Source organism: Engystomops pustulosus, chromosome 10, assembly GCF_040894005.1.
Source record: "Engystomops pustulosus chromosome 10, aEngPut4.maternal, whole genome shotgun sequence".
In the NCBI taxonomy this organism is placed as follows: domain Eukaryota; kingdom Metazoa; phylum Chordata; class Amphibia; order Anura; family Leptodactylidae; genus Engystomops; species Engystomops pustulosus.
In genome coordinates this window covers 91,211,251-91,229,712 of record NC_092420.1, presented here as the reverse complement: position 1 = coordinate 91,229,712, position 18,462 = coordinate 91,211,251, and the positions used below count along the sequence as shown (strand labels likewise).

Below are 18,462 nucleotides of genomic sequence, written 5' to 3'. Positions count from 1 at the left end.
TAATCTGTATGTAGTGATGTCCTCCTAGTGGTGGCTGTATAATCTGTATGTAGTGATCTCCTCCTAGTGGTGGCTGTATAATCTGTATGTAGTGATGTCCTCCTAGTGGTGGCTGTATAATCTGTATGTAGTGAGCTCCCCCTAGTGGTGGTGTATAATCTGTATGTAGTGATCTCCCCCTAGTGGTGGCTGTATAATCTGTATGTAGTGATCTCCTCCTAGTGGTGGCTGTATACTCTTTATGCAGTGAGCTCTCCCTAGTGGTGATGTATAATCTGTATGCAGTGATCTCCCCCTAGTGGTGGTGTATAATCTGTATGCAGTGAGCTTCCCCTAGTGGTGGTATATAATCTGTATGTAGTGATCTCCCCCTAGTGGTGGTATATAATCTGCATGTAGTGAGCTTCCCCTAGTGGTGGTGTATAATCTGTATGTAGTGATCTCCCCCTCGTGGTGGTGTATAATCTGTATGTAGGGAGCTCCCCTTTGTGGTGGTATATAATCTGTATATAGTGAGCTCCCCCTTGTGGTGGTGTTTAATCTGTATGTAGTGAGCTCCTCCTAGTGGTGGTGTATAATCTGTATGTAGTGAACTCCCCCTAGTGGTGGCTGTATAATCTGTATGTAGTAAGCTCCTCCTAGTGGTGGTGTATAATCTGTATGTAGTGATCTCCCCCTAGTGGTGGCTGTATAATCTGTATGTAGTGATGTCCTCCTAGTGGTGGCTGTATAATCTGTATGTAGTGATCTCCTCCTAGTGGTGGCTGTATACTCTTTATGCAGTGAGCTCTCCCTAGTGGTGATGTATAATCTGTATGCAGTGATCTCCCCCTAGTGGTGGTGTATAATCTGTATGCAGTGAGCTTCCCCTAGTGGTGGTATATAATCTGTATGTAGTGATCTCCCCCTAGTGGTGGTATATAATCTGCATGTAGTGAGCTTCCCCTAGTGGTGGTGTATAATCTGTATGTAGTGATCTCCCCCTAGTGGTGGTGTATAATCTGTATGTAGGGAGCTCCCCTTTGTGGTGGTATATAATCTGTATATAGTGAGCTCCCCCTTGTGGTGGTGTTTAATCTGTATGTAGTGAGCTCCGCCTAGTGGTGGTGTATAATCTGTATATAGTGAGCTCCCCCTAGGGGTGGTGTATAATCTGTATGTAGTGATCTCCCCCTAGTGGTGGCTGTATAATCTGTAAGTAGTGAGCTCCCCCTAGTGGTGGTGTATAATCTGTATGTAGTGAGCTCCCCCTGGTGGTGATGTATAATCTGTATGTAGAGTGCTCCTCCTAGTGGTGGTGTATAATCTGTATGTAGTGACCTCCCCCTAGTGGTGGCTGTATAATCTGTATGTAGTGAGCTCCTCCTAGTGGTGGTGTATAATGTGTATGTAGTGAGCTCCCCCTAGTGGTGGTGTATAATCTGTATGTAGTGATCTCCCCCTAGTGGTGGTGTATAATGTGTATGTAGTGATCTCCCCCTAGTGGTGGTGTATAATGTGTATGTAGTGAGCTCCTCCTAGTGGTGGTGTATAATCTGTATGTAGTGATCTCCCCCTAGTGGTGGTGTATAATGTGTATGTAGTGTTCTCCTCCTAGTCGTGGTGTATAATGTGTATGTAGTGAGCTCCCCCTAGTGGTGGTGTATAATCTGTATATAGTGAGCTCCCCCTAGTGGTGGTGTATAATCTGTATGTAGTGAGCTCCCCCTAGTGGTGGCTGTATAATCTGTATGTAGTGAGCTCCCCCTAGTGGTGGTGTAAAATCTGTATGTAGTGATCTCCCCCTAGTGGTGGTGTATAATGTGTATGTAGTGAGCTCCCCCTAGTGGTGGTGTATAATCTGTATGTAGTGATCTCCCCCTAGTGGTGGTGTATAATGTGTATGTAGTGACCTCCCCCTAGTGGTGGTGTATGGTCTGTATGTAGTAAGCTCCTCCTAGTGGTGGTGTATAATCTGTATGTAGTGTTCTCCTCCTAGTGTTGGTGTATAATCTGTATGTAGTGAGCTCCCCCTAGTGATGATGTATAATCTGTATGTAGTTAGCTCCCCCTAGTGGTGGTAGTATAATCTGTATGTAGTGAGCTCCCCCTAGTGGTGGTGTATAATCTGTATGTAGTGAGCTCCTCCTAGTGGTGGTGTATAATCTGTATGTAGTGAGCTCCCCCTAGTGGTGGTGTATAATCTGTATGTAGTGAGCTCCTCCTAGTGGTGGTGTATAATATGTATGTAGTGATCTCCTCCTAGTGGTGGTGTATAATGTGTATGTAGTGAGCTCCCCCTAGTGGTGGTGTATAATCTGTATGTAGTGATCTCCTCCTAGTGGTGGTGTATAATCTGTATGTAGTGATCTCCACCTAGTGGTGGTGTATAATCTGTATGTAGTGATCTCCTCCTAGTGGTGGTGTATAATCTGTATGTAGTGATCTCCTCCTAGTGGTGGTGTATAATGTGTATGTAGTGAGCTCCTCCTAGTGGTGGTGTATAATGTGTATGTAGTGATCTCCCCCTAGTGGTGGTGTATAATCTGTATGTAGTGAGCTCCCTCTAGTGGTGGTGTATAATCTGTATGTAGTGAGCTCCCTCTAGTGGTGATGTATAATGTGTATGTAGTGTTCTCCCCCTTGTGGTGGTGGATAATCTGTATGTAGTGAGCTCCCCCTTGTGGTGGTGGATAATGTGTATGTTGTGCTGGCCATTTTCTGAGCTTGTGACCTTAGTCTCTTGCATTTCTTCCCCTACTGGATTGGAAAATGTGAAGTTTTTTTACAGAGGTTCATTGTTTTTGTTGTCACCCCATAAACCTTCCACTTGGGGCTCGTTTCTCTCACTGCAGCTTGTGTTCCCCGGTATATATTCCAAGGCACAGCCCTGAGCCCCGACCTGCACCCCGGAGGGTTTTGTATCTGACTTTGGTTACGGAGTCTGTTTTCAGGAGGATTCCGGATCCTGGAGTAGGGATTGTTGGGTTACATTGAGGCGGCACAATCCCAAGATTTCTGTGAGAAAACAATTGTGAAACATTCTGGGAATAACGAGGAGGATGAGCGCCGTCATTGTGGGCACATTGGCCCATGCTGTGGGGAGAGGAGATCTCACGGGCTGACGTCATGTGCTGAACGCCTCATAGACTGCAGGATGAAGGGGATACATGGGTCTCACCGCTCTCTGATATGTCATTGTACGTATGTGGCCGTAGTGACATAAACGGTCCTGAAGCTCAAGTAGTTTTTATCTCCAAATGATCATGGAGTATAATACAGGATGTAACTCAGGATCAGTACAGGATAAGTAATGTCATGTATGTACACAGTGACTGTACCAGCAGCAGAATAGTGAGTGCAGCTCTGGGGTATAATACAGGATGTAACTCAGGATCAGTACAGGATAAGTAATGTCATGTATGTACACAGTGACTGCACCAGCAGCAGAATAGTGAGTACAGCTCTGGGGTATAATACAGGATGTAACTCAGGATCAGTACAGGATAAGTAATGTCCTGTATGTACACAGTGACTACACCAGCAGCAGAATAGTAAGTGCAGCTCTGGGGTGTAATACAGGATGTAACTCAGGATCAGTACAGGATAAGTAATGTCATGTATGTACACAGTGACTGCACCAGCAGCAGAATAGTGAGTGCAGCTCTGGGGTATAATACAGGATGTAACTCAGGATCAGTACAGGATAAGTAATGTCATGTGTGTACAGAGTGACTGCACCAGCAGCAGAATAGTGAGTGCAGCTCTGGGGTATAATACAGGATGTAACTCAGGATCAGTACAGGATAAGTAATGTCATGTATGTACACAGTGACTGCACCAGCAGCAGAATAGTGAGTGCAGCTCTGGAGTATAATACAGGATGCAACTCAGGATCAGTACAGGATAAGTAATGTCATGTATGTACACAGTGACTGCACCAGCAGCAGAATAGTGAGTGCAGCTCTGGGGTATAATACAGGATGTAACTCAGGATCAGTACAGGATAAGTAATGTCATGTGTGTACAGAGTGACTGCACCAGCAGCAGAATAGTGAGTGCAGCTCTGGGGTATAATACAGGATGTAACTCAGGATCAGTACAGGATAAGTAATGTCATGTATGTACACAGTGACTGCACCAGCAGCAGAATAGTGAGTGCAGCTCTGGAGTATAATACAGGATGCAACTCAGGATCAGTACAGGATAAGTAATGTCATGTATGTACACAGTGACTGCACCAGCAGCAGAATAGTGAGTGCAGCTCTGGGGTATAATACAGGATGTAACTCAGGATCAGTACAGGATAGTAATGTCATGTATGTACACAGTGACTGCACCAGCAGCAGAATAGTGAGTGCAGCTCTGGGGTATAATACAGGATGTAACTCAGGATCAGTACAGGATAAGTAATGTCATGTATGTACACAGTGACTGCCCCAGCAGCAGAATAGTGAGTGCAGCTCTGGAGTATAATACAGGATGTAACTCAGGATCAGTACAGGATAAGTAATGTCATGTATGTACACAGTGACTGCACCAGCAGCAGAATAGTGAGTGCAGCTCTGGAGTATAATACAGGATGTAACTCAGGATCAGTACAGGATAAGTAATGTCATGTATGTACACAGTGACTGCACCAGCAGCAGAATAGTGAGTGCAGCTCTGGGGTATAATACAGGATGTAACTCAGGATCAGTACAGGATAAGTAATAATAATCTTTATATAGTGGCATTATATTCTGTAGCTTTACAATTCATCAGGGACACGTACAGATAAAATACATCTTTACAGTCATATGGAGCAACAGGAGTGATGCATTGCAATATCCAGCACCAGCAGCAGAATAGTCATTGCAGTTGAAGAATATATTCAGTTAATTTTATATATTTGGTAAAATGTCCCACCTCATCCGTCACTCCCGGTGTCTCGCGCCAGGGTGCTGTCTCTGAGGGACCGCGCTACATGTAACCGGGAACGACGAAGGAGGCACAGGTTTATTATTATTTTTTTATAATCATTATTTATTATTTTTTGAAACTCCTCCCCTCCCCAGCTCCTAAATTTTTATAACACTTGGACAACCCCTTTAAGTGAGGACTATGTTCCTGATATATTTGTTTGATGGTACAAGGAGTAGATACATGCGGTTGCGCCGTGTTGCGTGTCCTCCTCCATCTGCCCGACATCTGACGGCAGTCACTTGTTTTCGCTTTTCCTCTTCGTTCTGCCAAAGTCGTCTCCGTAATAACAACACTGGAAGTCAGGAGGGGATTCAGTAAAAATAGTTTTTAATATGAAAATGAAAAGTTTATTAAGGGCTTTAATCTGTCTCTGTAAACCTCTCATGTTCCCAGGATACGGCTCATGCATTAGCCAGGGATCTCACGCTTAATTAATACCATTCCTCCAGCCTTAACGAGGAGGCGCGGTGATGCCCCCGCCCCGTGCGCTCTGTGATAAGATGGCGCTGATCCTTGTGCTTGGTCCTAGCAGTCCTCATCTCCTTATAAGCAGATGGCGGCCGCTCCGCTCCATGTGTGAGGCCCGGTGTAGCCTTATCTGCTCCGTGTGGAGCCAAACTCATATTAGGAGAATTATTTATGATCCAGGGTAAAATCCTCCTGTCCGCCAGGTGACATTTTGAGCTTCTGGATATTCCAGCAACTTACTGGAAATTCTGATATTATCTTACATTGAGTTTTCACTTGTATATGCACTTTTATTTTGGTCCGGCTGATCAGGGGCCAGGGGTGTCAGTGTATGAATCCCACCAATCTGATAATGAGGACCTACCTTGTAGATACTGTTTGCTATCAATATATTTAGCCTGACAGCCAGAGGTCGAATTAACGCTATGTTATACTGGCTGTTTTCCTCTTGGAAAAAACTCTCATGCGTATTAATACACGTGAAAGTTTTCTCCTCTCTACCTCCATCAGAGGCAGGAACTGCAGCCAATTCAAGTTTCTTCACAGTTGGAGATTGGGGACCCTGATGGAAGGTCCTGTGACCGGAGCTCAGTTACTCTTACAGGCTGCCTATGCTCCAGTCACATGACCTATAGTGGCATCAGTGAAGAGCTCTGCATGTCCCCATGGCACCGCACACTCCTGCACATAAAGCCATGGGCAGTAGCGGGCTCTCCCACTGACGGCCTGATCCTATATGGTGACAGGGGCCCCCTAGAATAGCTCTCATACAGAGCACTGTGCCTGTAGGGGGACCCCATGACATCACTGAGAACGTCATAGGGATTCCTGTGGGGAGAGGATGGTGATCTCCTCTGGATGTCTGTATACACATCACTGATAACAGTGATCCAATGAGCCGCTATTATAAGATCACTGTTATATGCTTGTCCAACACAGCAACCAACCATAGTCTGGTCTGGTGTTGGTGCCATCAGCCATAGTCTGGTCTGGTGTTGGCGCCATCAGCCGCAGTCTGGTGTTGGTGCCATCAGCCATAGTCTGGTCTGGTGTTGGTGCCATAAGGCATAGTCTGGTGTTGGCGCAGGCAGCTAAAGTCTAGCCATCAGGCTTAGTCTGGTCCGGTGATGGTGTCCTCAGCCATAGTCTGGTGTTGGCGCCGTCAGCCATAGTCTGGTCTGGTGTTGGCGCCATCAGCCGCAGTCTGGTGTTGGTGCCATCAGCCATAGTCTGGTCTGGTGTTGGTGCCATCAGCCATAGTCTGGTCTGGTGTTGGCGCCATCAGCCGCAGTCTGGTGTTGGTGCCATCAGCCATAGTCTGGTCTGGTGTTGGTGCCATAAGGCATAGTCTGGTGTTGGCGCAGGCAGCTAAAGTCTAGCCATCAGGCTTAGTCTGGTCCGGTGATGGTGTCCTCAGCCATAGTCTGGTGTTGGCGCCGTCAGCCATAGTCTGGTCTGGTGTTGGCGCCATCAGCCGCAGTCTGGTGTTGGTGCCATCAGCCATAGTCTGGTCTGGTGTTGGTGCCATAAGGCATAGTCTGGTCCGGTGATGGTGTCCTCAGCCATAGTCTGGTCTGGTGTTGGTGCCATCAGCCATAGTCTGGTCTGGTGTTGGTGCCATAAGGCATAGTCTGGTATTGGCGCCGGCAGCTAAAGTCTAGCCATCAGGCTTAGTCTGGTCCGGTGATGGTGTCCTCAGCCATAGTCTGGTGTTGGCGCCGTCAGACATAGTATGGTTCGGTGATGAAAGAGTGTGGTGTTGGAACCCTAAGCCATAGTCTGGTCTCGGCAGTGTCAGCAAAAGTGTTAGGAGGCAAAACAAAAGGTTGTGCCCCCCTTCTTAAATAAATGATGTCAGATCAATAGTATTGGCTATTTAAGCACTGAAAATGGGGCAGTAATAACCATCTACTACCTTTTATATATGACGAGTTATTTAATTTTGTTACTGAAAATGTCATCCTCCCCCTCTGCTAAATGTACTCCTTGGTGTTATTCCCCCCATGTAGTGCGACTTCTGGGGAGCCTTATTCTTCATTCTGACTGGTGGCTATAATGGTGGAGCAGGTTGGTTTTCCTTATTTTCGCCCCAGATGGGACTGGACAGGAGAAGCGTCCTGGTGTCTTCCGGATGTTTAGTTGCGAATATTCTGGGCCACGTCCACAACGTGTGTAATCGTAGAATCATCTTAATGCGCTCGTTGGCTTCACATGAAGGAGGTGCAGGAGATGATGCTCACAGTCATGTCTGCAGGGCCGGGACACTCACACATGAAATATCTGCTGGGCTCAGTGCTGAGGAATGACAGCAATCCCATTATCTGTGCTACAACAATGAGATTGCTACAGTTTATCTAATGTGTAACTTCTAGATTAAGAGCCTGTTCTGGATTTGTGTATAGACCCCACAATGCAGACCTGTTATGGTCCTAGATTATGACCAGACCCCCATGTAGTCAGATCTTGCTGTGTGGCATCACTCCGATCCAAATCCCTTTAACTCCAATATTCTTCACCTTTAATGGCCGCGCTGAGTCGTCTTTCATGTAACGGTGATAGATATTTATATCGTGTTTGCAGCTCATAAATCTCCGGCAATCTGCAGCTTCACTCTGGGATTATTTTTGTTTCTATTTTCAGAACTTTTCAGGGTATTTTTAAAAATAAGAACAAATAAATCCATAAAAGTGACTGACCCTCATGCGGGGGTAGAGCAGGCGCTCGTCCTCATCTACACATTGATGATCCAGTGCTGAGCGCTGTAAGAGCTACACAAGGGCGGCCATCATATGTACAATTGCAGCTTTGACTGTGATTGGAGCAGAAGACTGAAACTTTCTGCACACAAACGTTTTCGTGTGTTGTATTTGTGGGGAACATTACGTTTTACTGTTGTTTAATGGACTCATCCACAGCCCCTAGACCCTAGAGCCCTAGTTAGAGGAAAGTAACGCTGTTCAGCATGAGGCCAGGTACAATCTACAAAGTATAATGCAAATGGATCCTCCAGGGCTGATTGAAGGTCCGTGAAATCCAATGTTTGAACCCTACAACTTGACGCTTTCACTATGTGACACTGGACCATATCTGGATTGCGGGAGTGCAATGCTTCCCCTGTTCTCCATTTGCTCGGTCAAGTGGATTCTTCTAAATTGTTGGACTGGGATTCCATCAAATAAAACAGATCAAGGGGCCCATCCCTGCATTAACCCCTGGAGCTGTAGGACCTGTTACTGGTGGGCTCATCCAAAATGATACAAATTTAGTTGTATTTCCGTCAATGAGGAGGTTCCCAGGTTCTTTCTGCTGCCTCGGTCCACTTGGTGCCTAATAGAGGTTTCAGTGTTATACTATGGGGACAGATCCCAGGAGCTGGGCATCCACCATGATGCGATGTTTCCACCTTTCTGGGCCCATCAGCGTCTGTAACAAAGGTCAAACTAGATCTTGCCCTTATAGTAAGGTCAGCGGTTACCTATAACGAGGTGAGAAGGGGGTAAGTGAACTTATAGAACGGACAAGGAATAGTGGGGGAATTTGTAGTGAGAACGCTTCAATATTTTCTGGTATAATTGTCAAAGAAAAAGGATTGAACTTGTCCTCTTGTATTACAGATTCAATACTTCACGCCTTTGACTCCGGTGGACACAGTTTAGGCCCAGGTACAGTCCCCCCATTCCTCCCCTGCTCCCTGCACCCTCTACTTCTGGCCGAGCTATCTTGCCCTCTTCCTTGCATATGGCAGCCTGTTGGGAGGCACAGAGCGCTGCGGAGAAGGAGCCGGGACCCTCTTGAGATGCATCTCAGGCTTCCATGTTGAGGTCCAATATCCGGGTGAGATATTGGATATTCGGCTGAGAGCAGGAGATGACTCCATTGTTGTTGAATTTCATGCAATGAATGAGGCAATGTCTTGGAAGCCTGAGATCCAGTCCCTGATGCGGGTGGGAGCCGTGTAGAACCTTCCTGCTTTATTTCATCTCTTTTTATGTCTATTTGTGGAGATGGTCCAGTGCACATGATGTTTGTATTAGATAATCATACGATTTCCCAGCAGGATTGGAATTTTTACGTTCCGCAAGGAAATGTGTACAGATTGTTTTGAGCTGAACTTTCACTGTTACCCGGTTCAGCGATGAGGTCGTTTCGAGTGGAACAACTTCCCTGCATGATGAAGGAATCTCTGTAAACCTTCAATAAAGTTGTGTCATTGGTTTGGAGATCCATCTGCTCCTCCTCACATTGTTCCTTCTGCTTTGTGGTTACTGCTAAATATAGAAACTACACATCAGACAACAGCTACAGGGTTTAGCGCCCCCCACTGGCTGATCATGGGGTACTCCTGGATTGCTTCTTGGGGTGACTCTGCTGATGACCCCCTCCACTTCCCATACACACACATGTATGTAGATGATTCAGCAGAGTGAACATGCATGGTAACAAGGGGGAGATCTGCCAAAGAACATGGGGGCACATTTACTTACCCGGACCAGTCGCGATCCAGCAAGGATTCGGGTCTGCCGGGATTTACTAAGATCGTGCGCCCGATATCCAGCAGGTGTCGCTACCCCGCTCAGGTCTGCCGGAGTTCACCTTCTTCTTCCCGGTGTATGTAAGTGCTGATCTTGTGACACAAATTCTTTTTTAAATTCCACGGGTTTTCCGAATCCGTTGGGTTGTCCGACGGCCACGCCCCCAATTTCTGTCGCGTGAAAGCCGGCGCCAATGTGCCAAAAACTGACCGCGTGCGCCAAAGTCCCGGGGCAATTCGGCGCAAATCGGAAATCGTCAGGAAACCTGTTTTCTAGTTAGATATTATTGGAATAATAATAATAACTCAGAGCTCAGAGCAGGGGGTGGGGTTGTGAAGCAACTTAGGGCAATAAGCATAGAGCACAGCAGGGTGAGGACACCCCCAGTGCACTAGCAGAAGCTATAATCCTGGAATATAAATCCATATATCACAGTCCTGCTGCTACTTACAACATACACAAAGGTCTGATTACACATCTCTCCAGGGATAGTATATAATGCTGGAACACAGAGCACAGCAGTGTGAGGACACATCCAAGTGCACTGAGTGAAGCTACAATCCTGGTATATAAAATCAAAATTGCACAGTCCTGCTGCTACTAACAACATACACAAAGGTCTGATTACCCATCTCTCCAGGGACAATACATAACACTGGCCACAATCTTGGGGTCACACCTGCTGGCACATTCCCTCTAATAGTTTTGTACAAATTTTCCAATTCTTTATGTTGTTCCACTTTAAATGACTTGGAGCTCAATGTGATCTGTATATAGATGGATGTAATATGGATTCCTGTTACTGCCTGCATTGCTGTAGGGTCAGGTTTTCACTACATTTGGTTCCTGGTCCACTTGCCTTCCAGCAAGCCTCTGCCGCTCTGATGCTCCTGTCTTCAGCCCTCTGCATTTTCCAGCATGCTGCTGGTTCTGGTCCGGTCAGGGCCAATCCTTTCTTGCTTCTGACACCGGCATGTGTCCTGTAGGGTGCAATGGATTCGTCTAACATTCAGGATCTTTGGGGATGAACCTGGCATAAGCCTCATCTGCTACACCTGAGCTACAATGTATCAGGCTTGTTTCTTCATCTGTGGAGACAACTTAACTGTGCAGCTGGAATGGATGAAATGTTCCTCGTTTATGGGGCATATAGTAAACAGAGGGAACACTCTGGAAACATTAGGAGCCTTAGATTGTGTGTGGGGCTTGATCTGACAGTAGCTAAGCCAAGTGGTTGACCCCCACCCCTGTCAAATAGATCCTGGATGCTCAGATCTCGGAGGCTGCTCATACCTCGTGCACTCTAGTTACACTAGATGCTTGTATGTCATGAACTCTATTTGCACTAGATGCTTATACTTCATTCACTATAGTTACACTAATTTCATATATAAAACATATCAACTCAGACACCGTGCACTCTAGTTACACTAGATGCTTGTACGTCATGCACTATAGTTAAACTAGATGTTTGTACTCCATGCACTCTAGTTACAGATGCTTGTACGTCATGCACTTTGGTTACACTAGTTGCATGTACTTCTTGCACTAAAGTTACGCTAGATGCTTGGACTCTATTTGCACTAGATGCTTGTACGTTACACACTCTAGTTACACTAGATGCTTGTTCGTCCTGCACTATAGTTACGTTAGACGCTTGTACATCATGAACTCTATTTGCACTAAATGCTTGTACTTTATTCACTATAGTTACACTAGATTCTTGTACGTTGTGCACTCTAGTTACACTTGATGCTTGTACATGGTGCACTATAGTTACACTAGATTCTTCTACGCCATGCACTCTAGTTACGCTAGATGCTTGTACATTATGCACTATAGCTACACTAGATGCTTGTACGTCATGCACTATAGTTACACTAGATTCTTGTACGCCATGTACTATAGTTACACTAGATGTTTGTATGTCGTGCACTATGGTTACACTAGATGCTTGTACGTTGTGCACTCTAGTTACACTTGATGCTTGTACATGGTGCACTATAGTTACACTAGATTCTTGTACGCCGTGCACTCTAGTTACGCTAGATGCTTGTACATTATGCACTATAGCTACACTAGATGCTTGTAAGTCATTCACTATAGTTATACTAGATGCTTGTAGATCATGCACTATAGTTACACTAGATCCATGTAAGTCATGCACAAGATGAGGTTACACAAGATGCTTGTTCCTCCTGCACTAAAGTTACGCTAGATACTTGTATGCCGTGGACTCTATTTGCACTAGATGCTTGTACGTCATGTAATATAGTTACATTAGATGCTTGTACGTCATGCACTATAGTTACACTAGATGCTTGTATGTCGTGGACTATACTTACACTAGATGCTTGTACGTCATGCACTATAGTTACACTAGATGCTTGTACATCCTGCACTCTAGTTACACTAGATGCTTGTACATCCTGCACTATAGTTACATTAGATGCTTGTACTCCAGTTACTTGAGATTTTCTCAGATGCGTACCTCCTATACAGTGATCTGCAGGTTTTCTAACAAACACAATTTTTGGTTGTTGGGATTTGAGTTCGTAATAATCTGTCTGAAATGACTTTGGTCTTCAGCTAGAAGTCGTAGATACAGGATCATTAGTGGGGTCCATGAGCTGAGTCCAGTTTCTCATCAGGATTTCTGGATGGAGGTAACAATCCGCTCCTTGCATACTGGTCTTGAGCTGTAGGAGGTTGATAAGACTTACCTATAACAATTACTTGGGGTCACAGAGATGGGGGGAGGGGTCCGCATAGTTTTAGGATAACAACAATTCTTTTGAACTACTTGACAATGAACACACAGTTGAAGGAAATCACAATCCATCATGATAAACCTGATGAGGCACTTACTCGTAGATTCAGGCATCATGAATTTGCTAATCTTCTTATATTTGTTATCCATGGCTTCCTTCCTTCTAAAATCAACTTTAATAATTATGCTAATGAGTCCGAAGGGCTCTCAGGGGTGGTACAAAGACCTCTCCATACTGTAGCTTCACAGGCTGTTACACTGTGCAGGAGCACTTCCCTCTCGCAGTGTATGATATTACATCAAGCAGAGAAAGGGGAAATTACTGAGGGAACAAGGGGGAGACTGTGCAACAGCGTGTGAAGTTACATCTCGGAGGGGCTCTGTTAACACCCCCAAAGCCTTTGTAGCTCATTAGCATATTAATAAAAGTTGACTTTAGAAGGAAAGAGGCCGAGTATAACACATATAAGAAGCTTCTTACAGTCATGGTGCCCGGATCTATGAGTAAGTGTCCCTGACTCTACACAAATGAAATGTGTAGAGTCCCTTCACCTGTGTGCCCCACTCTTGTCGAGACACCGTGCACAGGCCTGAAGTGCTACAGTATAAATGCATCCAAAATAGTATCATAACCATAACAGTAACCATAATCCAGCCCTGGAAAGCTCCACATTATAATAACAAAATTTCACTTTAATCAAATTCGTTAGAAGTTGTAGTGACCCAGCAGGATATATACTGCAGGAAGTGAATCCTTAGTCATGGCACCCTGGTTTATCGTGATGGATTTTAATGGTGGATTTCATTTAGCAGACCCAGGGAGAGATGTGATCGGTCTGCATGTGCGCTGCGTACGATTTATAGCTTTGACAGGGCAGATATGTAATACATAACTTTGTCACCGCCGCCCCCGCATTTAGTTCATCATGGGGCTTTGTACGTTTATTTGTGTTTTATGCCGGAGACGGGCCGTTTCCTTCAGCAGATGTGATACATAACGCCAATAAGACGATGTTGCGCACACCTGCACATCACACTGGATGATACGCCTGAGGCTCTGCCAGCGGCCGCAGGGTGGGGGTGGGGGCGGGGGGCGACTCATTAAAGATTCGGAGAAAAGTGATTGCAGCCGGTTGGTTTTGGAAATCACAAAATTCATTGTTGTTGATATTTTAAGACTGTGGGTAATGGAGGTTTTTCTAGTTTTCGGAGGCACCAGGCACTTATTTTTTCAGAAGTGAATCCAGATCAGAAGCTGTGGTCTCGTTATGAGCCGGGTTCTAAGTGCGGTCCAGATGGGTTTGGAGACTGATGAGTGCGCGGTCAGCAGGGACTCCGGCACTGGGTGTACAGTGTGTAGGATGGATGTATCCTGCTGTAGGTGTTGTATGTGAATGTGAATGTGCCTCTGCCACAGCTGAATGATCCTCATCTGCACCATACGTCGTTGTATCAGGAGTAGAATATTATTCTCATGTGGCGTCGCTGTGCGCATCCAAAGCAAAGAGTTTGGTGCAAGCCTCTGGATTTTTGCTCTGCAATTGATTTCTTTCCATCATGTGGCAAAACCAACCGGAGACAAGTGGTGGCGGGATAGATACCGACACATTCATAGCTGTACCTCACCACCCCACCCCCATCCCACGACTACGACTACAAATTTCATTCCGGGATGCGATTCTAAAGGATGAAAGACATATTGGGGCACATTTACTTACCTGTTCCAGAGGAGATCCCAAAAGTGCATTGTCCGTGTATAATGTACTGTGCCGCGATTCAATAAGATTGTGCGCCCGATTTCCTGAATGTGTCGCTCCCCCGATTAGGTCCATGAAGTTCACCATCATCCTCGAGGTGCATGTAAGTGCATTGTCTTGCAACACAATTTTTAAGTTAAATCCCGCGGTTTGTCCGAATCAGTCGGATCGTCTGACAGCGTGCCCCTCGATTTGTGTCGCATGAAAGCCGGCACTATTGCGATCACGTGCAACACAATCGTCTACTTAATCCCTGTCCCAGCGGCACGATCCCCGAAAACATCGGAAAACCTGACGGAAATGCGTCCACGGGACCCTTAGTAAATAAGCCCCATTGTCTCTTCTCATATTTTGTATCCGTTCTTATTATATTTTGTATCCGTTGTTTCGGATACAAAAATGTATAAAAAACTGCAACTGATCTGAAGGCGTCAGGTTCCCGTGCAAAATCTAAGTCCAGGACATTGAAGTAGAGACTTATACTGCGCCATGTAAGCCCCGCCACAGAACTACAGAGGGAAACTGCATTATGTCACATCCAGCATCACAGGGAGACGCTGCAGTCAGTGCTGAGATTTCCAGAGTTCTGCAGCTCATCATAGCTTTATGTAAGGGTTCTTCTACTGTCTCAATCTTTTCTGATCCACTGTACAGATCGTTCTTCTCCTATAATGCAGCTTGTAGTCCCCACCAGTTTAGCTGAGCATGCAAGTAATCTCCATGAGTGAAGGGGATTAAGCTGCATCCTCTTATTTCCGAGCCTGGTGGACTGACACGTGCCCAATCCTTCTTTCCCCTGGCAGCTGCTATGGCGGTAGAGTTGTATCATCTTCTATACAATAGATAGTGGTTTGCTCCATCAATGTGCGGTCCTGTAAGCCCCGGGTATTAGGAGAGGGACCCTCACACCGTTACTGCTATGTATTACCACCAATCCATTGCTTTGGCAGGTGGTTGTAAATCTTAGTTGGGCTCAGTTCACACTTCGTATTTTAGCGCTCTGATCATCTGGACGACATCTCGATTTATTTGATATTTTTTGTACAGAGAAGTATTTCCTCTTTGCTCGTTTTGTATCCATTTAATAAGCAATGTCCTAAAACTACAGTGTGAGATTTCAGTAGCAGAGAGAGAAGTCGCCAATGAGACCAGGTGAGAGGGCAGAGAGTGAGCTTAGCTCATGAATACACAGGACTCATCAGGTCTAAGTGATCTATTGAATAATGTAGTTACATAAAAAGGTTCGTACGGTGAATTCTGGTTTGGATCATCTTTCAGATGTCTTTACCGCTGTAAGATCAGTGATCCTTGTAAGAGTTAAATCGATAATGAGATGAGGGGTTGCATTAAGATCTATACCTGTCTGCAGGGCGTGGGAATTATCAACTACTTATTTCCAGAACCAACACGTTGCCAAACTTATTCCCAGACAACATGAAAACTTTGGCTACAAGCCTGTGTTAATAAGGCAGTAAAGTAGCAATGAGACCAGGAAAAGGAGGACAATCACCTGTCGGGGAGGGAAGTTGTGCCTTGTTCTAGTGACATGAACATACGTATCATTTCCCATAGGCAGCGGTCCACTATATCCCTGGAAGGTGATTATCCTTGATTTTGGGAATATAGGACATTTAGACTGGCCCTTGGGAGGAGGCTATTCTTCGACTCTTGGATAAAGTGCCTTGAGGTTCTGACGTGAGGGCAGATTTTATAGGGTTAATGTACGTCCTGCTGTAAAAAAAAAAAAACACTTATTTGAGACTTTTTTGAGAATCTCGGGTTCCTTTATATGTTTTTCTATGCTTAAACGGAAGAAGGGCTCCCGATGCCAGGACATAAGAGGCCGTCTTCATGTGAAGAGACCATTGAGTGGAGATCAGCGGCGTGTGACTAATGATATAGCGGCGCTCCTTATGGGGCTCACATTTCACTTATATAAATACATGCAGACAAGATCTCTCCTGTGATAACGCTCAGTCGGAGGATTACTTTTCTGTAATATAAGCCGATTCTGGGCAGCGCCGGCGTCGTGTGATCCTATTGTTGCAACAGAAACTTCCCAGAACCCGAGTTGTTTGCCCTTGTATTGATAGACCGCAATAAGGAGATCTGGCAACGCGGGCTGGAAAAACCTGATGGTTCAGTCCAGTGAGGTTCTGTAATAGTGGATGGGAATGAATAGATCTTGGTGGGTGGTTTCTTGATATTTGATCGGAGGAGCTGTTGGAGAGGGGGCAGTATGGCTGTGGATTAATTGTTGGCAAATATTGGAAGATTTTGATTTGTTTGGTGGTCAGAAGGTCCGCAGCAAAGGAGACCACGACAAGCAGTTGTCCAAGGGCAATGATTTCTTTCTGGTAGACTTGTAATAGTGACTGTAGTTCTAGGCCAAAAGCGAGTCTTCCTTGAAAATTTTGGAAATATATTTTCCCAGGAACCCCACTAGATCACATAACCCCAGTTTTAGGTGAAACACCTCTAAATAGAGAATGGGAAACCCAGTTGAATAGAGGCCGTTGCATTATTGTAACTACCGTATATACCGGCGTATAAGACGACTTTTGAAGACAGAAAAATCTTCTGTCTTCTCTGGGGTCGTCTTATACGCCGGTAATCGTCTTATACGGCGGGTCCCGGTGCATGGAGAGGGCTCACGGGCTGAGCCCTCTCCATAGCCGGTAAGTCTTTGCTGCATATTGCATAGTGCTAGCACCGATCGCGGGTGTTTGCACCGCGATGGCTGCCGGCAGCCTCAAAAAGACATCGGGGGGGAAAATACTCACCCTCCGTTGGCCCCGATGTCCGCGCTGTGCTGTCTTCAGTCTTCCGCGCCGTCTTCTTTCTTCTGCTGGGCGCCGCCATGTCTTTCCCTGGGTCGGCGCCTAGTATGACGTCAGCAGCGGCGCGTCATACTAGGCGCCTGCCGGGGAAGATCAATGGCGGCGCCCGGCAGAAGAAAGAAGACGGCGCAGACATCGGGGGAGCATCGGGGTGAGTATATAAGTTTTTTTTTTTTTTTTTTAATGCTGGGCTGGGCTGTATACTAGTGGGGGCAGTGCTGTATACTAGTGGGGGCAGTGCTGTATACTAGTGGGGGCAGTGCTGTATACTACTGGGGGCTGTGCTGTATACTACTGGGGGCTGTGCTGTATACTACTGGGGGCAGTGCTGTATACTACTGGGGGCTGTGCTGTATACTACTGGGGGCAGTGCTGTATACTACTGGGGGCAGTGCTGTATACTACTGGGGGCAGTGCTGTATACTACTGGGGGCTGTGCTGTATACTACTGGGGGCTGTGCTGTATACTACTGGGGGCAGTGCTGTATACTACTGGGGGCAGTGCTGTATACTACTGGGGGCTGTGCTGTATACTACTGGGGGCTGTGCTGTATACTACTGGGGGCAGTGCTGTATACTACTGGGGGCTGTGCTGTATACTACTGGGGGCAGTGCTGTATACTACTGGGGGCTGTGCTGTATACTACTGGGGGCTGTGCTGTATACTACTGGGGGCTGTGCTGTATACTACTGGGGGCAGTGCTGTATACTACTGGGGGCAGTGCTGTATACTACTGGGGGCTGTGCTGTATACTACTGGGGGCAGTGCTGTATACTACTGGGGGCTGTGCTGTATACTACTGGGGGCTGTGCTGTATACTACTGGGGGCTGTGCTGTATACTACTGGGGGCTGTGCTGTATACTACTGGGGGCTGTGCTGTATACTACTGTATGCGTTGGAAAAGGGGTAGTCTTATACGGCGAATATATCTTAAACTCTATATTTTAAACAGGAAAGTAGGGGGGTCGTCTTATACGCCGGAATATACGGTATTTTCGGTGGAGGGCTATCCAATTTAATAGCAGTCCACGTTGGTATGTGATCACCTCCCTCTAATTGATATCACAAGCCGGACTGTTCAAATCCCCATTGTCGACCATCGTGGCCCAGATACCAAGCCCTCATACATCCTCTGTACACGTAAAAATA

General features: G+C 46.0%; 1 protein-coding gene across 5 annotated transcripts in view; it reads left to right on the top strand.

The window, feature by feature from the left end:
- The window catches only part of ST3GAL3 (ST3 beta-galactoside alpha-2,3-sialyltransferase 3), a 161,862-nt gene that overhangs the window by 55,871 nt on the left and 87,529 nt on the right, over positions 1 to 18,462 (top strand). For 3 of the 5 annotated variants that reach the window (XM_072127461.1, XM_072127460.1, XM_072127463.1), the window contains exon 3: positions 9,027 to 9,074. The exons of the other annotated variants lie outside the window; for them this stretch is intronic. In XM_072127461.1, coding sequence (XP_071983562.1) covers positions 9,027 to 9,074 — 48 coding nt within the window. The remainder of the gene's footprint in view (positions 1 to 9,026; positions 9,075 to 18,462) is intronic. 5 annotated transcript variants of the gene reach the window in all.